General features: G+C 43.2%; 1 protein-coding gene across 2 annotated transcripts in view; it reads left to right on the top strand.

The window, feature by feature from the left end:
- The first annotated feature begins 5,517 nt into the window (after nt 1-5,517).
- Nucleotides 5,518-24,447, top strand: part of Rmnd5a (required for meiotic nuclear division 5 homolog A) — a 52,477-nt gene continuing 33,547 nt past the window's right edge. Inside the window, exons 1-2 of one of the 2 annotated variants that reach the window (XM_040739015.1) lie at nt 5,518-5,840; nt 17,889-18,031. In XM_040739015.1, the coding sequence (XP_040594949.1) occupies nt 5,699-5,840; nt 17,889-18,031 (285 nt within the window). In that variant the 5' untranslated portion in view covers nt 5,518-5,698. The remainder of the gene's footprint in view (nt 5,841-17,888; nt 18,032-24,447) is intronic. The other variant, XM_040739014.1, reaches the window with a different exon arrangement.

Raw genomic sequence — 24,447 nt, 5'->3', positions numbered from 1 at the left:
TCAGTCTCTTCCCAGAAAAATCTAGCTTGTGTCAAGCTGACAAAAAAGTGGCATATTTAATTTCCATTTTAAAATGTTGTGTATGATGTGTGTGCTCACGTGTGTAAGGATATGTACACATAATGACTTGTGTAGATTGGGGGACAACCTTGGGTGTCAGTCCTCACCTTCTAACTTGTATGAGGTGGTTTGTCTTGTGGTTTGCCACGGAGTGCACCAGGCTAATTATCCCATGAACTTGTAGGCATTCTCCCATCTCCACCTCCCCAGTCTCTCAGTAAAAGTGCCGGGAGCCCAGACACACATGACTGCATTCAACTTTCGTAGGTTGTAGGCACCCAAACTCTGGCCCTCAAGCTTGGGCAGCAAGTGCCTTACTGAACCTTCTCTCCAGTGTGAAGTAGTTATTTAAAAGAATAAAATTTTGTGGGTTTTTTGTTGTTGTTGTTATGGGACAACAAAAGCATTTTATAAGGTAGTGAAATGGACGCTGGGCGTTGGTGGCACATGCCTTTAATCCCAGCACTCGGGAGGCAGAAGCTGTCGGATCTCTGTGAGTTCGAGACCAGCCTGGTCTACAGAGTGAGTTCCAGGACAGCCTCCAAAACAGTACAGAGAAACCCTGTCTCAAAAAAGAAAAAAAAAAAAGATAGTGAAATGGAATTAGTGATAAAGCTCTGTTGGTACAATGCATAAAACCTTGTACCCCTAGTACCATGTGACACCTGCTATGGTGGCATACACCTGTAATTTCAGAAGTGCCAGCACCAGGGACATAGAGATAGGAGAACAGGAGTTGAAGCTCATCTCTGGGTACATTATGAGCTTGAGTCAGCCTGGAATACATGAGACCTTTTCTCAACGATAAGATAGGAAAGTCGTAAATATAATGAAATCTCTTTGTAAAACTGCACATGGGGGTGTCTGCAGGGAATAACTATGGAAAATCACCTCAAAGCTCTTCTTCCCAACCCTCATCCCAGGCCTTGGGATTTCAAAGGATTTTATTTTTGTTTTCTTATTTGTATTTTCAGTTTTCTTAACATTAACATGGATTTTGATCAATCGACAAAAGCTCCTCACCTCCTTATCAGCTAGCTGCCTTGTTGTATTGTCCAAAGAGATGCAGGGAATGGTGTGTTTTGGCTCAAAAATTAAAGGTACAGCCACATAGTAGCAAAGTCAGCAGCAGGAGTGTGAGGCAGCTGTCACCTTGAAGCCACAGTCCAGAGGCTTCTCCTCTTTGTGCAGTCTGGGGTACGCCTCAAGGAATGGTGCCTGCTTACATTTAAGGTGGTTCTTCCTATGCCACACAACCTAATCCAGATACTCTCTCACAGACATGCACAGAGGCTTGTCTCCAATGACTCTATAGCCTGTCAATGGACATTCAATATTAACAACCATACACCATTCCTTTAATTTAGCTCGGTATAGGGATCAAATATAGGGTCTTATGCACCCCCATGCTTTTCTACTGAGTGACACCCTAGCTCTCATTTACCTTTTAGTTAATGTTTATTTACATGCCCCAGAGAATCAGGTTTAGAGTGGGGGGGGGGCAGAGCAAAGTCCAGAACAACTGCAAAGATTCTCTATACGGAACATCATGTGATCCCAGGAGTCTATTCAACACGGCAATTGCTTTCCTTAGTGTGTGTATATATGTTTGTTCTTACGGTAAAATGTAAAAATCGTAGGAAAAACAATTTGTGGTTGCTCTGGAGACTGAATTCTCTCTCTTCAGGGTTCGTTACTTGCCCTCATCACTGTGACAAAATGCCTGCCACCAACAAAAAAAGCTTTTACTTTGCTGATGGTTTCAGAGGATTCCCTCTGGGCTTGCTCTTCCTCGTGTCCCTAGGAAGAACCCCGCTGTGGTAGAAACATGTAATGGAGGTTCTTCACCTCATAATGGGTAAACAAGTCAAGGAAGGGGTTGGGGACCAACCACAACTTTCAATGACTCAAATTCAGGATCTGTTTCTCCCAAGGAAACTACATATCCTGCCGTTCCCAGAAACTCCCTAAATGCCGCCACCAGAGAGAGGCCAGGTAATCATCACATGAGCCCATGGGGAACACTTCATAGCCAAACCGTAATCCTTTTTTAAAAGTCTCATTTATTTTTATGTCTGTCCTCAACCATGTAAGTTTAGTGTGTGCAGAGGCCGGAAGAGGGAATCAGATTCCCCGGAACAGGAGTTACAGATTGTTGGCTGTCAGCTGCTGGGAACTGAACCCAGGACCTCCCCAAGAGTAGTAAGTGCTCTTAATCACCAGACCATTTCTTCAGCCACTCAGTACTTCTTGCTTCTAAAGATCCTTCTGTGAGAATTCTGTGCTCGGGCTTAACACAGCTATGAACTGGGCGAGAAGACCCATGCAACCGGAACATAAAATCCTCTGACGGTCTGAGTACTATAGGTCCCCACTCAAGCCGGAGGCTCGTTCCACCTAATGTATTACTCTCCTTTAACAAACACTTGAGAGCACTTCTTCTGTTTAACTCAAAGAGGAGGGAAAGAAGTCAGGTCTGATCTTGGACTTACCAATGTGGTTACATAAATGTCTTAGGGCTTTAATTGTGATAAAACACCACAACCAAAAGCACCTGGGGGAGAGGGAGAGTTTATTTCAGCTTGTAACACTCCATGGCTGAGGGAGGGCAGGGACTGAAGCAGAGGCCATGGAAAGATGTTGCTGACTGCCTTGCTCAACCTGTTTTCTTAGACACGGCAGGACCATCTGCCTAGAGGTAGCACTGTGAGCTTGTCTTTCCCACATCAGTCATTAATCGAGAAAATATCCATTAGGCAATCTGATGGAGACATTTTTCTCAGTTGAAGCTCCTCTTCATAGACAACTTTGTCAGGATGGCTATAAATTAGCCAGGCCAGTACACATGGTATGGTCAACTAGAGACTGAGGTAGAAATACAGGGCAATGTACATGTAGGTGTTGGATGAAGTCCTAGTGGTTTTACTGTGGTTAAAGTCTCAATCAGCCCTCCTAGAAACTTCCAAAAGGGAGGAAACTGTTCACTCTCTACTGCTTAGCACAGCAGCCATTAGTCACAGTTTGCTTACTGAGGATCTGAAATGTGGTTATACAGTTAAGGAACTAAATTTTGATTACATCAATTTTAAGTATGGACTGGTATTATATCTGTGCAGGCTCAGGCGTTATCAATAAATAAAATTCCTCCTGGCTCAGGGATGGAGTGGGGGTGGCATGAATGAGCTGTGCTCAGCTCACCAAGAGTGTGACAATACTGGGTAATATGATGGGGCCGTGACAGGTTACACTGGGCACCATTGCAGCTCCCTGGATTTGAAGCTGCAGATAATGAACAGTCATTGTTTATTTCTGATGTGTGGCTAATAATAGCGCTTACCTGCGCCAGGCGTTATGTTGCAGGCCTTCCGTGGATTATATCGTTTAGCTATTCTACCAATAGGAGGGGAAAGAGAAAAAATTAAGGTGACAAGTTGTCAAGGAGATTGTTGAACAAATAGGGGCACAAGTGCGGATCTGTCTGTGCAGTGTGGCAGCGAAAGGGAACCGGCTTCAGGGGTCGCAGGGAGGGTTGCCCACACTTCCGGCTAAGTCAAGTCCACTCCAGTCCCGAAGGAAGAAGGAGGAACCGAAGCATGACGGCCAGGAAGGTCTAGGCAGTTATAGGATGATGCCCAGTGCCCTCCAGCTTGTCTGAGAAAGGAAGAGGGCCTTTTGTTCCTCTGGGTGTCTGAGACTTACCCAAAATGGATGCTAGCTAGAAAGGCTTTTGAGGAGAATGGTAAGGTTGCTGGAGCTAAATGGTTTTTATCTTCGTGAGGCAGGAATCGGGACCATCCGCCAAGAAAGAGGGGGAAAACAAATGGCGCGATAAGGGGTAGAAAGGAGCTCTGGAATACCATCAGCTGGGGCGCCTGAATACCCAGCACCGTCATCCCAGGCCATCATGTATTATCGCTTTAAGGCTAACCACACAGGGAAGCCACCCCCCCCCACACACACTTGCTTCCACATGATGAAAACGGAAATCGAAGTTCAGAAAGGTTGCCACCTTAATTAAAGGAAAACAAAGACTGTCCACTATGGTGCAGGCGTGTTCTAGAAAACAAACAGACCACAACAAAGGGGGTTGCCCTTCAGAGCTTGAGTGGTGCAAGCAAAACAAAATGAAACTCCAAATAACTATTACTTAAGACTTTGACAAATGATGTGGGGGAAAAATGGTGCCATAAGAGATACGGTGGACTGATGGGGAAAATGTGGGGAGGCAGAGGTGACAATCTTGGTGGAAGTGGAGGTGCTACACAGGCAAGCCGGGAACTTCGGGACCTGGAAGGAGGACTCTCTTCAGGCCCAGCCATGGGCAAGCGCGGAAGCTGTGAGGCATGGACCTGGCGAAAGGCTAGTGGGGTGGAAGCCTGGTGAGCGGAGAGGCAGCAGCCAAGGCCGGAACCCGTGGTAAAGCAGGGCAAAGACAAGGTAAGGGCATGGAGCGAGGGCCAGGTGGCCCAGCTCGCCGACGCCTGCTCGTGACCGCTGCCAACACGTCCGGCATGGGGACGAGGAGACAGGAAAGGCCACTCGCAGGCCGAGGCCGGGGGACTGCGGGGAAAGACAGCTTGGCGACGCAGGGCGCCGGCCATCCCTGGAAGAGCCACCACCTTCCACCGGGTGAGCGACCCCACCCGCGCCCTCCGCCCCCAGGCGGCCTGACTGACTGCCTTTCGTCCCGGGAGGCGGGCCTCAGTGCCGGAACTCTGGTCAAGATGCCACGGGGAGAGGACATGAACTGCGATGAGGGTGAGATCCCGTGGAAAAGAGCCCCGCTGGTTTCTGCCTAGCTTCTCCTCGCGGCTTCCCGGTAGGAGAAGCTCCTCGCTTTGCTCTCCCTGCCACCCCCCTCCAACAGCGGCCGCATTGGTTTGGCCCCTCCTCCCGGATTGGCTAAAGCTTTACGCCTCGGCCGGGGATTGGAGGCCGTTCGTCTCTCTCCTAGCCCCCGCGTCCATTGGTCCATCTTCCGCTTCTGGGCGGAGTAGCCGGGGACGGTTTCCACCCTCTTGTTTACCGGCCGCGTCGCTGACGCGATCGCTAAAGTTCCCCGTGGAGCTGCGCCGGCCAATTGCGTCGCTCGCTCCACCCTCGCTGCGCTCCCTCGCCGCCTCCCGCGTGGTACGGCCCACGCCTTCAGAACGCCGGCGCGTCCCTCCGCCCGCGCTGGCCCGCTGCTTCCCCCCACACACCCCGCACCGAGCCGGCGCTTGGTACGGCCCGCGCCGCCTCCTCCGCTCCTGAGGGAGGCTCGACCCCCTCCCGGCCCGCGGCTCTTGGTGCCGCCCGGGAGAACCAGGTCATCGGCCGGTTCCCGTGAAAACAAAAACAATCGGCGGCGCCGCCGGGGGGCAGCCGAACGCGGCGTGTCGGGGGGCCCGGGGCGGGACGCGGCACCGGGTGGGGCGGCCGAGAGAGCGCGAGCGGCGGGGCCGGGGCGCCATGGGGCGGGCGGGCACGGGCTGCGCGGGGTTACCCCGGCGCCGCGGCTAGCGCGCCCGCCTTGCCTTAGCCTCCCGCGCCGCCCGCCGCCTTGGGGGACGAGGAGCAGGACGCGGCCTCGGTGGGGCCCGGGCCGAATCGCTGCGGACCGCCGAGCGCCGGGGAGCCGAGCGCCGCGGTCTCCGGCATGGATCAGTGCGTGACGGTGGAGCGCGAGCTGGAGAAGGTGTTGCACAAGTTCTCGGGCTACGGGCAGCTGTGCGAGCGCGGCCTGGAGGAGCTCATCGACTACACCGGCGGCCTCAAGCACGAGATCCTGCAGAGCCACGGTGAGGGCGACCGCTCGGGGGTCGGGGCCCGTCGCTGCGTCTGCCGGTCCCCAGGCCGCGGCGACTTTCCCTCCTCTCACGGACCCACCCGGAAACGCGGTGGCCTCGGGGAGCAGTCCGCTGCACACGGCTCCGGGGTCTTGTGTGGTGGTGCGGGCCGCAGGTGTGCGAGGGATAACGATGGTCTGTGCTCAGGGCTCTGTCCAATTCCTCGGGCTCGGAGACTTTTCTTCCCCCCCCGGTGGTTCTGGGGTTAGAGAGTTGAATGTTGGTAGCTGTGGGCTTTCTCATCAGCCGCTCCTGCAACTTCAGAGTTGGACTGTTGTGAGCAGGCGGCAGCTTTTCTGAACTCGATTCCTAGGACGCTGGCCGAATCAAACCGTTCAGCTGTAGCTTCACTGGAGACCGATGGGACACTTGTCGACTGGTTAGTTACTTGCCTTAACCTGGTCCAGTTTGTACTTGTTAATCCTCTCAGAAAACGGGTTTTCCGTGGAAAGCGCTTTGTCTGGATTATTTCATTAATTGGCCTACGTCTCGGAGGGCAAATGCCAGGGCTAACTTGAGGAAGGGTTTTGTGTTTTAAAAATAACATTAGAGGTCTGGTACTTGGGAGCCACAATGCTGACTCTTTGAGAGGTAAAGAGACCGAGTCCTTGTCGGTTAGTGGGCTGAACATAAATTAAAGGGATGCTTGCTAGCCGGGGAGAAATGCAGATGTAGCCCGGGAGATGAAGGCAATGTTAGCCTTGCCCCTCTCTCCTCTCCGCCTTCCTTTCCCAGACAGTTCAGTTGAGGGTGACTGTCCCTCCCTGGTAAAGGAGTCTGACAACTTCTGACACAGCTGTCACTCTGGAACTCTGGGAAAGAGCTAAGCTGGAGCCATCGGTTGAAACACTGTTAGGGGACGATGGTGACTATTTTAACTGTAGTAAGGGTTTCTACATAAATATGTGGAAGACATATTGGTGACTGCATGGGAAAAGACATCTGACTGTTTTGGTTGTGATAATACAGTTGATTCGAACAGAATAAGGTGGGGTATGAGGGAATCTGGAGACGACTGGTCAATTTTGATTCGTGAGCTAAAGTTCAAGGGTTTGCTGAAGATACAGCAAAGGTCTTGGGATATATGTGAGACTAAAACTTGTCCTCTTTCGTGTGTGGTGCTTTGAGATAGTCTCACTGTGTGACCCAGGCCAGCTTTGAACTCAGTCCTCCTGTCTTTATCTTCCTAGTGTTTTCCATTACTGGTGTGCTTGCTACCTGTGTTGTCTGATGTTTCTAAGATGGCAGTTGAGATCCGAGGCCCTGAGATAAAAGATCTTAGGCTCAAAACACAACCCAGGTAGAGTAGAAGTGAAAAGGGGAGAGGCAGGAAAAGAGGCTGCCTGTCTGTTCTTGGTCACACCAGATTACTGGAGCTCCCCGGAGGACATCTTTGTGTTTTCTCCAAAAGAAGAAGCCAGTAGGGAAAGAGTGAATATAGGGCTTCTACTTGGAGAGGTGAAGGAATGTTTCCATTTTGGGACCAGACCATAGACTGGGGGGCTAGACAGGGAGGATCTGAGAGAGAAGATGAAACTTAGGGTTCCTAACAGAAGAATGAATACAGTAGAAGATGTGAGTGTCAGGCTTGTTTTAGCAAAATTAGAGCCAGTCTCAGATGGTTAAAATGATTGTAAAGATTGCCAAGGCAGGGATTTTAGGTGTCTTTGCTTGGTAGGGGAACTTTTCACAACTATGGTGTGAGGGTTAGTAGCCACAGTATGCCATGCTGTTAAAACACACAGTTGTGTGTGTTCTCTTGATTTTTTTGCCCCATCTCCCATTTTAAACCTTCCTGTGAACCAAATCCCTGCCAGTCCTCTGTGGCAGCTCTTTTAATTTCCTTTAATAATTGAATAGGATTAAGTGATGAAAGGTAGTGAAAAAAAACATCAAAGAAATACATATACCACAAATCACAAATACTGGGTCTCCCGTTTTTTGTTTTTTGTTGTTGTTTTTTGTTTTACGACGAGACAGGGCTTCTCTGTATTTTGGAGGCTGTTGGACCAGCCGGGCCTAGAACTCACAGAGATCCGCCTGCCTCTGCCTCCCGAGTGCTGGGATTAAAGGTGTGCACCACCACTAGCACCGGGCGGGTCTCGTTTTTTTTTTTTTAAGGTAGCCTTTTTTTGTTTCTCTTGGTGTTCCTTTGGGTGAAGATAAACATGCTTTGGTATCTGGTCACGGTCTCTTTGAAGCAACTAATTTCAAATAAATATTTCATGCAGGTGATAGGTGGTGGATATTACATTGAGTCTTAAGTATGCCCCTTTCATAAGTATGCCTACTCTGTCTGGGCAAGTGTTCTGGTAGGCTATTTACTGTGATCTGAGAGAGGGGCTGCATTGGGGCTCTTTTGTCAGGGTTCTCTGGACCTTATGCTCAGAACTAGAGTGGTAATGTTCTTGAAGAAGAGAATGAGTAAAGCTTCCATTGGGGGCTGTACACACTAGCTGACCAGACCAGATAAAGGACAGATCACTGTACATACTGGCTTCCCCTTTCAGAAGCACTTGTGCCAGTAGTGGGGATTAGTCTAATTTTAAAAAGCTGTAATTTTGTAGGTTTGATCTGAGTCTGTAGTGGGGTGTCTGAGGTAAGACGTATCACAGACAACTGTAATAAATGAGCATAGCTCTGAAGGTTGTGTTGGAAACTGGTTGTTGCTCTTAGATATAGTTAGTAAGCTCTTCACTGTGCTCCAGGTTGTAAACACTACCCAAGGGAACTGGCCTGGAACTAGTCCTACTGTCAACTCTAAATTGCCTCTCTGTAACCTAAAATTGTTTTCTGTGAAATTTCTCTTAGCTATCTCTTTAAAATGTCGCTTTCTTAATGCATATTCTTCAGGAGGATGAGGGTGGTGTGGGATAGTCACTCACATCTGGTGAATTACTTTATGCTCTGCCACTTTATTCATTCCTAGTTTATCAACCTGGAAAGGGGGGTGGCGTGGTGTTTTTTTTTTTGTTGTTGTTGTTTGTTTTTTTGTTTTTTTTTTTGGTGAAGTGTCCAGCTTCTGCTAGAGGAGTATAAGACTCAGAAGGAAATTGAGGCCTTGAGTTTGGGTGGTTCTAGGGCAGCTAGGAGGACAAAGGGGCAGTAGAGGTTAGAGTGAGCTTGGAAAAGTCTGGTTGAGCCTGGCCATTACTTTTCCTGGAGCCTGACTCAAGAGGTTTCTCTTGATGCTTTGGATAGGGCCTGGAGGCAGGAGGATAGGCCACACTTGGGTGCCCAAAGTGAAAGGAATACACATAGTTTTATTCATGACTAATGGAAAACAGGGAGCAGTATGTTGGTCTGGGACAGTAAGACCACTTTAACCTATTTTGTCAGAAGTTCAAAAGTTGCATTGTGCTCTGCTGCTTAGCCTGAATTATTCTGATTGAAGTTCATGAACTTCCTTATCTGACAGGAGAGGAGCACACACCTGCCCTTTAGCTGTGTCCCCTTTCAGTGGCAGTTTTCTCAGAAGGGAGAAATCGGGTCCAGTAGAAGATCATTGTGGCTGATGCCGGCTGGGGATCTTTTCCAGTATGCCCTTGGTTTAATGTGGGTGATGTTTTACTCATACTTGTATGTGCACTTAGTCTTCACATTGGCTTGTAGATACATACGTGGATTTATCCTTAGTGCCAGACGCTGGTACTTGTGAGCTTATAGACTGGATATTAGGTATAATAAAGCAAGGCACATCAAGGTAAAGATGGCTGATCTGAGCTTAAAAGACAGAAACATGGCCAGCATTTCTGCTTTTGTGATCTGGCTTGTGATAATTGTACCATCACCCCCTTTAGCATTTTCCTAGTGGAAAATATATTAATTTTTTCTGGTTAGCATTTTGTGGTAGAATGAAGAACAAAAGAGGCTTGACACAATTTTGGTAACAGTTTGACAAAATGCTTAAAATGTAATTGGGGAATTGCTATATTACTTTTTGGTTATTTCTAGACTATTACTAAAAGGAATTTGGCTGTACTAGGAGTCAAACCCAGGACCTTATGAATGCTAGGCAAGCTCTTGACCACTGAGCTGTGTGTGTATATCCAAAGGAGTTAATTTTGTCTTTTTAAATTTTTATTTATTTTGAGTAGATAATACATGCAGATAGTTTGAATCCAAACAATAAATAGACTTCCTGGGAACGAGCTTCCCTATTACTCTTGTTCTAGAATCTCCTCGTTGCCTAATTGACAGACAACGGAAATGCCAGTTTTCAGAAACGCTAAAAAATTTTTTTTGACCAGGTGGTGGTGGTACACACCTTTAATTCCAGCACTCAGGAGGCAGAGGCAAGAGCTAGTTCCAGGACAGCCTTCTAAACCTCAGAGAAACCCTGTTTCAAAAAAAAAAAGCAAGCAAAGAAAGAAAGAAAACAAAAGGAAAATAAAAGAATTTGGAAATGAGGCTCAGTGGTAAATTGCTTGCCTAACACCTCAAAAAAAATGGGTGCAGTAGGGTAATGTGTTACTTTTTAAAATGGCATTGGCTGTGTAGTTACTTATGATTACATTTTGTGAGTTGCCGCTTAAAGACAATATTGTGTATTGAGGGATGAGCACATAAAAGCATCTTAAGCAGTTTTTTGCATTTATTGTACGAGCGCTCGAGTGTGTCTATTCACGAGTATGGCAGAGTATCACAGAACACAGGTGGCAATCAGGACAACTTGCAGGAGTTGGTTCTCTATTTGTAGCCTGTAGGTCTCAGGAATCAAACTCAGGTCATCAGGTTTGGCAGCAAACCTTTATCTGAGTCCTTTTCCTGGCCCATAGAGTAGCATCTTAAAACTCATTTTGTGTGTATTTGTAATCAGTAAAACTTAAACTATGACTCTGTGATCTTACTGTTGAGTCAGGAAATAGCTGAACATTTGGCTATTAGTGTCAAAAGTTTGAGAGTGATCAGATGCAAAGATAATTAGGCAAGTGAGTATGAAAAACTATGAATGTGACATTTTAAACTCACATTTAGACCATGCAGGTATCATTAGGGCCTGGTAGGCTCATTCAGCCTTACTTTTTAGTTAGTTCAGATTAGATGGCATACCCAGGCTCCATTCGTTGAAATTGTGCTAAATATTAGTAAGATACTCTTGAGAGAAGAATGACTTTTGAGCTTTGAATTGACTACATTGTGGTCTAAACTTCATCTAGAGTGGAAAGTAGCATGTGAATGGGTCATAAATAAAAGTTTGGGTGGATGACTGTACCATTGTTAACCACGGTAAAAGCAGAATAGATGGGTTGCCAAGCTACTCAGGCTATTTTAAGTAGGAAAATAAAAGGTCAGTGTGTGTTTCCAGTTGGGCTTAGAAGTGGATTTAACTTTTGTTAGCCATTCCTGTCCAGACTCACGTAGGAGATAATTCTTTGTTATTTGAAACATTATTCATTTAGATTTGTGTTATCAGTATTCCTTGGGTTTCCAGTGTCGTCATAGTTTTAATTAAAATGGAATTTTTGACATACAACTAAATGGGCCCAGGTTAAGCAAGACTGGCTCCTGAGACACAAAAGATGCCACTAGGAAGTCGTTTCTTCCACCATTTATACTTTCGATAGTTACTTGCGTTTTCAGAGTTTTTCCCACATTGAAGTGAAGATGGCTGATGGAGCTCAAAAGACAGAAACATGGCTAGCATTTCTGCTTTTTGTGTCCTTTCTCAATCAGTAACTGGAGCTGGAGTTTGTGGTCCTGGTCACCTTGAGCTCTGCTCATCCTGTGTCAGAAGCCACATGTGTCTCCATTCTGCAGAAGAACAACTCTGGAAAGGCATATTTGTCCATAACATACGTTGATGAAAGTGGAAGAACTCTGAATTATATCAGCCGTAGTGCTCTCTGAGAAGTGTTGGTGACTAGCCCAACCTTTACTACATCCATATAAACCATGCTGGTGAGTGGTAGAGAAAGGAGTCTGCTTTAGGACAGGGCTCTTCATGCCTGTGGCAGAGTTTTAGTAACACATGGAGATGTGGGAAGCAGGAAGATGGGATGGAGAACCAGGAGAAGAAGGAAGCAAGAACACAAAGGTGCAGAAAAGGAAGGTGGTGAAGGAATGTGGGATAAAAGCATTAAAAATAAATTGGAAGCAGTCTATAAAGTCGTGGACACCAGTGACAGAGAAACGGGAGACACTGACATTGAGTTTTGAGGTGACATTTCAGTAAGGATGGGACAGGATGGGTGTGATTGGAGGCCTGATGCTTGTAGTGCTCAGGTGTAGTTTGATCTGGTGATATGGGCCTCTTTGGGTAGTAGTTGTACAAATGTAAAGAGACTTCCTAAGGGACCTTTGAGAGTGACCAGGACTTGTGCAAGGATGGCGTCTGGCAGAGTGGGTAAAGGTTGGAAAAAATCAAAGATTAATCCAAGGTTTTAAGCAGAGGTAGGTAATTATGGAACCAAGGGAAAAAACAGCAAAGTTTAGAAGAATGGATGGAGAAACCTGAGTCTGAATTTTAAAATATGAAATCTAGATTTAAATGTTACATTGGGTTCAGCCGTTCATTTTCAAGGTACTTAGAAATTAAGTATCTATGTTTTGAATATATGGTCTTTAAAAATAAGGATCGTGTAGCAGACATTTAAAAACGCGTGCCTGCATATTTCTTCGTTTTCTCTGTAGTTCTTGTCTTACGTGCTTTGAAGTCTTCCACTGCCACCCACAACAGCCATTGCCCAGTTCTCTGCTCCAAGAACACTGTTGAGTCTACCATGTAGTGAGCTTTTAGATTCAAACTTTGTTATTTCAATTTTCCTGCTTGCTTTTGATGCTCTAGAATTGTGACCCGATGTAGTCCTTATGTCCCTGGATGAGAACACCCCTCTGTGAATCTACTGCCCTGTTCTAAAAGGTCAGGGCTTGATTCCAGAATGATTTCTTTACAGATTTGCTGATCTTGAGTATACCCATAAAAGTGTGTTTTCAGTGTATCACCTTTAGAAAAAAGATGAAGGAGTTTGTTTCCTTCCTGTTTATTTATTTATTTTTTGGTTTTTATGAGACAGGGTTTCTCTGTTTTGGAGGCTGTCGGTCCAGCCTGGCCTGGAACTCACAGAGATCCGCCTGCCTCTGCCTCCCGAGTGCTGGGATTAAAGGCATGCGCCACCAACGCCCGGCTCCTTCCTGTTTATTGAACCACCTGGAAGCCTGGGTTGCACTCAAGGCCCCAGCTCTCCTTGACCACCATTAGAGTACTAACATGTGAAATAGTCCTTTGTCAATTTTAACATCACCAGGCTTAGCTTTTCAAGTTTCTGTCTTAGTACTTTACAAGGAGAGCCATGTTCACTTTGACAGGTGACTTTTTAAGAGTTAGTTCTATATCCTAATGTCTGTCTTCTGTAGGTTCACATCCTAAAGTTCTTAACCTATTTTAGAAACTAGTACCATGAGGGAATGCACCTTGAACACTGCTGGCCAAGGCTTTGACACTCAGTTGTTAATTGAATCCAAATGTCGTTATTTTCCCTCCTGCTTTTGACATTTGTGGGTTTGTTTGGATTTCATTTTATTTTTAAATATTAGGACTCTCTTAAACTGGGTATTGTGGGGCACACCTTTTAATCCCAGCATTTGGGTGAGTTCGAGGCCATTCTTGTCTACATAGTTAAGTTCCATGACACCCAGAGCTATGTAATAAGACCATGACTTGAAAAACAGAAATAAATAAGCAAAAATAAAAGGTTTCAAAAGAAAAACAAAAGACTCTAAAAAAGTGGGATACCATAAAAATTTCCCTCTAGTATTCTTAAAGATACCTAGTATTCTTTTGCCTTGTTTGAATTTATGCTTTAAAACTTAGTGTGTTTATTTTTGAGACAGTCTCATGTTCTAGGTTGGGCTGGAACTTGCTAGGTAGCCTAGCAAGTTGACCTTGAATTTAGGGAGCACCATGCTTCTTACCCCACTTCCACTCTAGTGCTAGGATTACGGCGAATGCCATCTCCATGCTTGGGATCCAACCTAAGACTCCGTGTAAGCTAGGCAAGTACATCCCAGCCCCTGTGGAGTTGTTTGTTTGAGTGATTTGTTTTAATTTTTAGGAACTGATTTTCATTGAATTCTGGCATACAAATTCACAGGGTCTGAATTTTCATTTAGGTGTAGTTAGGATTATGTTTCCTAAAAGGAGTTCTGTTTCTCTGCATCATAACTTGTATTCTGTTTTGTTTTCTGTTTAATTCTGTTAAGACTCTGTCCATTTTGAGAAAATGCAAATAACTCAGAAGAGCTCACATGAAGTATGTGCAATATTTACAAACTATTTTTTGCCTCAAGCATATTCATAAAAATATATAACTAGGGTCTGTGATTTCTAGAGAATCTGGTAGTTCATTTATGCCAAAATATTTTTGTTTTAGGCAGTAGATTGTAGACTTTTTGAAAGCTGAATCATAAGTATCTTGCCTGTTAGCACCTTCTTGTATTTTTTTTTTTTTTTTTTTTTTGCCTCACAGGTTTTAGAATGTTCTCCACTATAAAGGATCTCATTTCATATGACTACTGGGCGGCCTGTGCTTGCTTGGTATATTGGCACATTTAAGCTTCTTTTTATAAACTTAGAACTTTGTCAGCTGATGGGCAAAACTTTCAATCTTGTGCTTGTGGATGCTGCCCATGCTGCCCACTGTCAACTGTGATTTGTTTTTTTGGTTTTGTTTGTTTGTTTGTTTGTTTGTTTTGAGATACTTTCTCTGTGTAGGTATGTAGACCAGGCTGGAATTTACAAAGATCTGATTGCCTCCGCCTCCCAAGTGCTGGGATTAAAGGCGTGCGCCACCACCACCCGGCTCCCAGCCATGGTTTTAACAGTGGTGTATTTTGTTACCAGCATGTCCTTGTGCAATTGTTTGGCATCACCTCCACCTCGTATGAAAATAAGTGCCAGACAGATTTGAAAGTTGCAGCACTGGGTAGGAATTTAGTTTTCAATTTTACTATCTCTTTGACTTGATTGAATGTAGATGGGTCAAACAGTGAATATTACCATAGTTGGGTACGTGTGTTCCTTAGCTTTGTAATGAGTAAGGGGGAATACAGACCATATAAATGGTAGGAAATGCTAAAAATGCATTGGTAGTTTATCAAAACCAGCATGTAACTAGAAATTTTACAGTTTTTAGCTTTGCGATACACCTCTTTAAGATATTTACTATGTTCTGATAGTAGGATGTACTTTTTTTGACATTCATCTCAATTTCTGTTAAATCAAAGTGCATCCCAGGCTGGTGAGAAGCTAGGTGTGTAAAGGTACTACCTGCCAAGCCTGATTACTTTGACCCCTGCAACCCACATAAAAGTGGGAAAGAACGGATTCCCTAAAGTTGCCCTCTGACCTCAACATATGCACACACACACACACACACACACACACTAATATTTTCTTTTTCAAAAAAGAACATCCTAATATCAACATAGTAGAGTACGTATCTTTTTTTTTTTTTTTTTTTTTTTTTTTTTGGGTTTTATGAGACAGGGTTTCTCTGTATTGTTTTGGAGGCTGTCGGACCAGCCCGGCTTCAAACTCACAAGAGATCTGCCTGCCTCTGCCTCTTGAGTGCTGGGATTAAAGGCGTACGCCACTGCTGCCCGGCTTAGAGTACGTATCTTAAAGAGGTATATCACAAAGCTAAAAATTGTAAAACCCAGATTGGGAAGGGATGCTATGGAAACATGTTTTTCTAACATACTGTTTCTGTGAAATCAGTGGGCATAACTCCTGAAATGGTTAGGCATGGAAGCCCACAGTTAGACCTGGAGCCTTAGCTAGGTGTCACAAAAAACAAATGTCAAGTTGGTGATGTCTAATTTAGTTTGGGTTTTTTAATTATATTTTTATGTCTGGATTTAGAGGAGATATTGCCTTAAATTTCTGTATACTGTAAGTAGTATACTTAATTACTATACTTAAAAATCTGTTTCTGAAATAAAGGTGCTAGTCAGGTATGGTAGCTCATTTCTATAGCAGCACTTGGGAGATTGAAGTGGGAGGGTCCCTGAGTGTGAGACCAGCCTGGGCTGCAGAGTGAGATTTTCCAAAGACTACTGTGACAACAATGACAATGATAGCAAAATAATAATACAGATATTATTATTTTTTTCAAGGTGCTGTTCTGTTACATTTGAAGTAATTTTAGGGCTTTTTTGCTGTACTGGGGGATCCTGAATGACAAGTGCCATCACCACTGAGCTACATCGTATAGTTACAGAATGATTTTTACCTTCCCCATTGTATGTGATGTTGGTTTTAACATGCTAAGTAATGCTCAAGCTCATTTAATCAAGTCGTGTTAGATGTGACTGTACAATGTACATGCCATGTCCATGCTGGCAGGGCCACCTCATGCATGTGGGGTCCAGGCAGTTTATGACATTGAGAGACTTTATTCTACTTCAGTTATGGTGAAGATGCTTTTACTATTTCCATTTTATATCTAAAAAGTAAAACTAATTAAATTTTTTGCACAGGAAGGTTCTAGAAGTTGGTTATGTTTTCATGGAAAGATTAAAAAAATCAATTGTCTCTGTCAGGTCATTTTAGTAGTTTTCAAGCCTGTTTGTACCTTTGGCTGCTTTCCACTGAATCCATTTAAAAATGCATTAGTGGATCCTCTCTGATCAGGGCTTTCCTTCAGCTTATTCTATAATAACTTTGTGGGGCTTCCAGATAGGCAGGCATTGCTTAACTGTAAGAATGTATTCTGAGAAATGCCCTCTTAAGGAGTTTCATTGTTGTATGAACATTGTTATATATACTTAGACACATCTAGATGGCATAGCCTCATACACATCATCATATAGGTGGCCCATTGTTGTTGAAACATCTTTATGTAGTGCATTAATGTCTTCAGGTCTCAGACTCCCCTTGGAGCTCACTGATTCAGTTACTGTTTCTGCCTCCCCAGCACTGCGGTAGTTACAGGTGATGGGGGTCCTCATGCTTGTGCAGTAGGTGCTTTACTCACTAAGCCATCTATCTCCCTATCGTCCCCGACCCCGATTTTTTTATTGAATTATCATGTTTTGTTGAGCTGGAAGTGTGTATTTTTGTTTTATTACTACTCTGCTGTATTGAGGATTGAATGTATAACCTTACACAAGCTAAGCTAATATCCCCTACTGAGTTATTTCCCTGTCTTGATACATTTTATGTGTGTGTTTTCTTGTAAATTTAGCTTTGTTTTATTCTTGAAGTATTAAGAGTATGATTTGCAAATATTTTCTCCCGTTCTGTTTTTTTTTTTTCAATTTCCTGAAACAGTTTCTTGTGGCTAAGGCCAACTTTGAAGTATTGATCTTCTTAATTCTACTTTCCAAGTGCTGTGATGACAGGCACACTGACTCAGAAACTTAATTTTAATGAAATTGAACTTTTTTCCTTTGGTTGCTTATGCTTCTTGATGTCATGTTTAAGAAACCATTGGCTAATCCAAGATCCAGACCCCCCCTTTTTTTTTTTGGTTTTTACGAGACAGGGTTTCTCTGTATTGTTTCCAGAACCCCCTTTTTTTCTTACAAAATTCTAACATTTCAACCTTTAGTTTTGGACCTTTATTCTGTTTGAATTAATTTCTGTATATGATGACTCTTTCGCATGTAGCAATTTTTGTCAAACTGTCTGATTAGCCTCATTGCCTCATTGTGGTGTTTTTGTCTTGCACCAGAAGGTAAGTTGTAGGAGAAGGGTTTTTGATAGCTATTACTATGCCCGTGCTGGATTCATAGTAAATATTTGTTATGATTTTGATCCTGTATCTAAGTGAGTTCATTCACTTAGACATGATAGTATAGTTCACAGTCTGTGGTGATGAGATTGTGGAGGAAGTTTGTTTCCTAGGGAAATTTTAATTTTTTTATTTCTAAGAGTAAACAAATTCAGTTTCTTAGTGTTCGCTTGAAAAATAACATCTGATTTTTCATTGTTTTCTCCCATCTTTCTTTATAGGGTTTGCTTTAGTGAATCACCAATATTTCTTTCTTTTTTAATAGGTCAAGATGCTGAATTATCAGGGACACTTTCACTTGTTTTGACACAGTGCTGCAAAAGAATAAAGGACACTGTTCAAAAGCTGGCCTCTGATCACAAAGACATCCATAGCAGTGTTTCTCGAGTTGGAAAAGCCATTGATAAGGTATGGAATTGAAGGAACCGCTTTTGTTTCTTAAGTTCATTTTAGTTATTGTCTGTGTGTACATGTGTGCATGTCAGAAGACAATTTGGGAGTCGGTTTTGGTTTTCTTTTTCTACCATGTGGGTCTCTGGGATTGAACTCAGGTCATGAAACTGACAGCAAGCTCTCTTACCTTCTGAGCCCCTCACCACCCACAACTGTTTGTATTTCTAACATTCTTCCTTTGCCAGTATTGTGACACCCTTTGCTTTCTCAAATTGCTTTAGGCCATTCCTTCCTTCTTTGCTTCTGATAACTTTTTTTGTTTTTGTTTTTTTGAGACAGGGTTTCTCTGTATTGTTTTGGAGGCTGTCCTGGAACTCACTCTGTAGACCAGGCTGGCCTCTAACTCAAAGAGATCCACCTGCCTCTGCCGCCCGAGTGTTGGGATTAAAGGCGTGTGCCACCAACGCCCGGCTGTTTCTGATAACTTTTAAGGTTCTTGTTTATTGTGTTTCTTAAAAGTTCCCTGTTGCTGTTATTTGAGAAACGGAAATAAAAATAAACCAATACAACTTTCTTTTTATGGCTTTACTGTTTCTCCATTTGCTTATATGATGAGAGCCCTGATGAATAAAGGTGCAGAAACATTTTAAGCCACTCTGTGGGAGTTTGTTTATAGGAATAAGCTTTGCTGCTTCCTGAGTGAGTCCCTGGTGATGACCCTGCCCGTTGTGGGATAATTAGAGTAACACCCTGTATCTGTCTCTCCCACTTTATCCCAAGTCTTTTCTTCCTGTAGGCAGGCTAGTTGTATTTCCTTAGTGTTGTCTTTTGTGCAAGTGAGTGACTTAGTTGTCAGAGAGCCAGGCAAGCCACTTTTGTTGGGTGATTTTTTTCTTTGTTCTTGTGACATTTCTTGATTAAGCCATCTTTGACTTAGTGGTTGACTCATAAGCAGTTCCCATTTTTAGCACTGAAGCCATTTTGTCCACTGGGTACACAATCCTAAGAGAGTTTAAGAGGAGCTTCCCAAGGTTTTATCTGTTCCCTCCACCTATTAGGGAAGACTGTGACTGACCATGGCCATTTCTGTTTATATGTTGTGAACTTTTGAAAGAGGAGGCAGAATGGTGAAGAGCTTTTTGTAGCAAACATACTTCCTGAACATTCCTGAGTACTTAGCTTGTATGTACAATGTTGTTCAATGATGGCAGCATAACATATACAGTAGAATAGCCTGGAGAGTGTGTCCAAGAAACTCATAAATTACCCTGTGGAGTAGAAGTATAAAAAGGCTAGGCTTATTGGTGCCGAAATCTGGACTGCTTTTTAAAGAGGTACATTTGCTGGTTGATAGGTACAGTAGGACTGGAAGTGGCAAGTACTCTAGGGATTATGTGACTTAGGGAAGTTTTAGTGGTCTGTCAGAGAGTGATGGACTTGGGTTAGTGATGGCAGAGGCTGGGCAGATAGCAAAGGCTGGGAATGTAGTGAGTATTCTCTAAATACCTTTGAGATTTGAAGCCTGTTTGGTAACTTGATGCAGGTGAACATGGCTGTGGAAAAGTAGGCTTGACATCATGTCATTGTGGCATTAGAAGCTATTAGTCGTACCTGAAGTGGTTGTTTTTATGTATGTGGAGTGGTGAATACTTGGTGAGACAATTTTAATAATCTACGAATGAGCAACCTTGTGTTTGCTTAAGAAGCTTCACATCTCTTTGGTCAAAGCATCCTGGTGGTTGTGATGGCATAGAGAGAACTCTGGGAGGGTCCTGAGGATGTCTGCTGGACCACCGGGCCTGCTGCTCCCTGTAGTTCATGTTAGGGAGTCATTACCTGTTCAACAGTGAAAGTTAATGCTCAAGAGCCCCTTGCTTGGAGTAGGTGCAAATGGTCTCAGCAGTCACCTCAGATTTGTTTGTATGCTGCTATGGGAGGATACTGTATTTCTGTCTAACTGCCTTCTTTCGGTTGCCCTGCTACAATTATCATCAGAATTCTCTTTGCTCTTCCTTCTTGCAAGTGACTTGATGTGCATGACTTCTTCCATATGCAGCAAGTTTTTACAGACCACTGTGGGTTGTCAAATATTTTGACTAGTCTTTGAACAAAGTAGTAAGATGTACTTGGTGCTAAAAATAGTATCTCTTTGAGAATGGGTGTCTAGGCACCACATTATAGCTAATAATTTACATTCTGACTTGGATTGGGAGAGGATATTTAAAACATGTTTCTTATTAGGTATTTTATTTAGTCTTTCACTTTTGAGAATTTTTTTCATGTATTTGGAAGTTCTAAGGACTTCAAATAACTACAATTCTGAAAGAAACAGAATAGTTCCTTCCGGAAATGTGCTTTTGTTTTTAGGAAGATAGTTTAGATTCTAGGTACATAGATTCTTCTCATCCAATATAGGCAACTATAGCAGTTAGTGAATACTCTACTTGCTGGGTTGTAGTTTTCAGGCATCTCTCAGCACATATTCCCTGCATTTTTGTTGTCTCCTATGTTGCCGGGAGAGGAAGCTGTTTCCCAGCGGATGTTCCTAGATGTGAAGAGGGTTTTTGCATGCATGAAGAATTTGTGTAGGCTGTTATTACATAAGACTCCTGACTTGTTAAATCTTACCCACTTAACTTGAACTTGACAAATGTATACAAGCTTGAGAAGATTGTAATAAAGGTGGAGAACATTCGTGTATTGGTGGTGAGTGAATAGTATAAAGCTGAAACCATTGTGGTTCAAGGATTGTGGGATCAAGACAAGCTGATCTGAGTAATAGATTGGAATGCTGTCTAGCTGCCTGTGAATGCCATTTTATGGGCACATGCTCCTCCCTTGGAAAGCTGACAGACAGTTGGTTCCTTAGGAGCAAGCTAGAGTTGTTTTAAAAATCATATTAACAAAGAACAGTCTGTGAACAGTAATGAGTGTCCAGTTTCTACAGATTCAAAACATAGGATTTTGAAACAACATAGAGGAAAACAAATCCTGGCCTTTCTTAAAGGAAAAGGAACGGTTAAAAGGGCCAACCATGCAGTCATCATCTATTAGATGTGTGTGTATTTGTACAAATGAGACCTAGGACACTCCAGTTTGCAATGGAGCCTTCAGGTTAATCATCATTTCCTATCTCAGAGGACTCTTCGGGGATGGTATCTTAAAGTCACAGGCACACCAGCTGAGGTTAAAAATCCTTTGTTCCACAAGCCTGTTACTTTTTTTTTTTTTTTGGTTTTTCGAGACAGAGTTTCTCTGTGGCTTTGGAGGCTGTCCTGGAACTCACTTGGTAGTCCAGGCTGGTCTCGAACTCAGAGATCCGCCTTCCTCTGCCTCCCGAGTGCTGGGATTAAAGGCGTGCGCCACCAACGCCCGGCTCTTTTTTCCTGTTTTTTTTTTTTTCAAGCCTGTTACTTAAAGTGTGTATTTCTAAACACTTAGGACATTTTTTTGACAAGTGGGTAAAGATGAGTGAGAAATTTTTTGTACATTTTTTTGACAAGTGGGTAAGGATGAGTGAGAAATTTTTTGTATCTTTAAAGTGCTAATTGGTAATTTTTTTCTTTAATGTTTTAAGTGGGTTTTTTGTTTTAGTATTAAATTTTTATTTTCTGAAAATGTTAGCAGAAAAGAACCTTGTATTATCTATGGAATTTTCTTGATTATTGTGAATAATAAAAATAAAAACATTGAATTTTTTTCCTTTAATGTGTTGGCTATTAAAGTTATTTAGCCCTTAAGTTCTGCGATTTTTGCGTGTATGGGGGATTGTTTTTTAATTTTCTACCTCCTACTTCTTAGAAATTATTTCTAGGGCTATGGGGGGGCTAAAATGAATAACAATGAGATTTTAAGCTTCTAAAATGTACATTATAGTTAGCTAAAAATAATACATGTTATTTATATGCTAGGAATCTTATATTGTAAAAAGTGCTAGGTTTTCTGTTTTCTTTTGTTTGTTTTTCAAGACAGGGTTTCTCTGTGTAACGGCTCTGGCTGTCCTGGAACTCACTTTGTAGACCAGGTTGCCTTGGACTCAACCACTTGCCTCTGCCTCCTGAGTGCTAGGATTAAAGGTGTGCTACGTTTTCTTAGTACATAAAATAATACAAAAAGTTCTGAAGCAAGTGTTTATTGAATTGCAAGGGAAAGATTCTACCTTTAGCTAATCTAAGGTTTGCAGAGTTAGTATCTTAAATATGACTTGGAAGAATATGTAGGATTTGGAAGAAGAAAGTGATGAAGTGAGATTTTTCTGTAGGATAGATAACTTTGATAGGGTAGGTTGGGAAAGATTTAAGGATTATGGATTCCATCCTGAATTCTATCCAATAGGTGGTGAAAGCAGGGGGAGGATTAGCTTGATATGGTATGGGATGAAATTAGTGGTAGTCACGGGTAGGGAGATGGTAGCTTTTACTTACCCAGTGGTGACTTATTTCTGATACTGAGCTGAGTGATTTACTTGCATTTATGTGTTCCATGAGGTTAGTATGTTGTTTTCATTGGCTTATGAGCAAACTGAGGTGAAGAGATGTTGACAAGATACCCTGAGTATACATCCTGGAGGGCAGACCAAGGTTTGGAAATGTTTTCAACTGAGAATTTGTTCTTAAGCTTTTCTTGAAAACTTGTGAGGCGTAGCAGGGCTGTTAATGTGGGGGTAAAGTGATGGATAAAAAGTTTTAACTGCATTGCCCAAACTGGTTTTCTGCCACTAGATGGAGCAGCTGACATTGGGGAAGCAAAATTCTGATGGTCTGAATGCTGACAGTATAAAAAGTGAAATAGCTGATATTTTTAAAAATGGTTCCAGTTGGAACTGCCTTTTATGTCAAGTTAACTGGTGTCAAAAATGGAAAGAGGTAATGCAACAATAAGATAATTGTACTTAAAGCAGCGATTGAGATGAGTGAGTGGAGCTGAATATAGATTTGACTTAAAGTTGTCGTACATGATGAATTCGTCCTTCTATAGTAGAGGAGTGTTATTAAGAAGAGAACTAAGGAAATTATAAGACTAGATAATTGTCTCTGATTAATAAGAAAAAGATAGTTGAGTTCTGAAGTACAGATGTGGGATGGAGATATATATATATATATATCTGAAAGGGAAATGGTGATTAAAAAGCAAGGAAGGCATTACCTAAGAATAAAATAAAGCATACCATACTCTTCCCCCACCCCAAAAATGCAGTGTGCCATGGCTGAACTGTATTGAGGTATTTGTTAAGGTGTAATAAAATATCTTGATCTTTGAAAGCTCTTGCTATTGACGTTGCATGATTTCAGTAGGAGCTGCTATTGTCTCTTTTCTGTCCACTTGGGTCAGTCCTTGTTCTGAGGATAACCTTTCCCAGCCTGGTGTGTGCAATGTGTAGTGGAAATTCTCATGTTCTTCCCCAGGTCAGGGGCCTGGGGGATTGTTGTTTTTCATTAGAATCTTAGGAAAGGGAGTGTGTTGGGTGGGTTTATGTCAGGTTGACACATGCTGAAGTCATCTGAGAGGAGGGAACCTCAATTTAGGAAATGCCTTCATAAGATCAAGCTGTAGGCAAGTCTGCTGGGCATTTTCTTAATTAGTGATTAGTGAGGGAGGGTCCAGCCTTAGGTGGGTGGTGCCATTCCTAGCCTGGTGGTCCTGGGTGTTTTAAAAAAAAGCAGGTTGAGCAAGCCTGATAGAGCAAGTTTCCATAGCCTCTGCGTCAGCTCCTGTCTTCAGGTGCCTGCTGTGTTGTGTGTGAGTCCTGACCTGACTGCCTTTGATGATGAACTGTGATGTGGAAGTATAAGCCAAATAAACTCAGCCCTCCCCCAAGTTGCTTTACTCCTGGTGTTTCCTCACAGAAGTAGTAATCCTAATTGGGACAGGGAGTCCGGGAGGTGTTATCGGTCCTGGAAGGAAGCTGGTCTGAGGTAGGAGACAAAACACAGGTGCTGAGAAAGAACAGAGAGCATCTCTGGGGCCGTTATCCCTCAGCCCACTGCTTTTCTTAACCCCACCTTGCTTGGATAAAAAGACGGTCTTTTTCTGAACCAAGCATCCTAAGTAACTGCTCCTTACTCCCTGAGCATCAGCACTGGTGTGGAACCACACTGCCTGTGCCCAGTGGGAAGCTGTGTGTGTGGAGGTAGCTATGAGGCGATATTTTTTTTCCTACTAAAATCCTGTTCCAAACTGAATGAAGAACCGTTTATTGAATTATAGTGCAGGCCACAGAAGAAAGCCTAGGATTCTCACTTTATTTGACCCAGAAGATGAAGATGTAATACTGGGCTTCGTCTATCCCTTGGGAAAAAAAAAACCCACCACCAACAACAACCTTACAGGAAATTGTACAAATGAATCAAGGATGTACTTGGATTTAAGTGGTGTGTGTGTGTGTGTGTGTGTGTGTGTGTGTGTGTGTGTGTGTGTTGGTATTATTTTAA

The sequence above is a fragment of the Mesocricetus auratus genome, unplaced genomic scaffold (assembly GCF_017639785.1).
Source record: "Mesocricetus auratus isolate SY011 unplaced genomic scaffold, BCM_Maur_2.0 Super-Scaffold_100676, whole genome shotgun sequence".
Lineage (NCBI taxonomy): Eukaryota > Metazoa > Chordata > Mammalia > Rodentia > Cricetidae > Mesocricetus > Mesocricetus auratus.
This window is presented reverse-complemented; position numbering and strand designations above follow the sequence as displayed.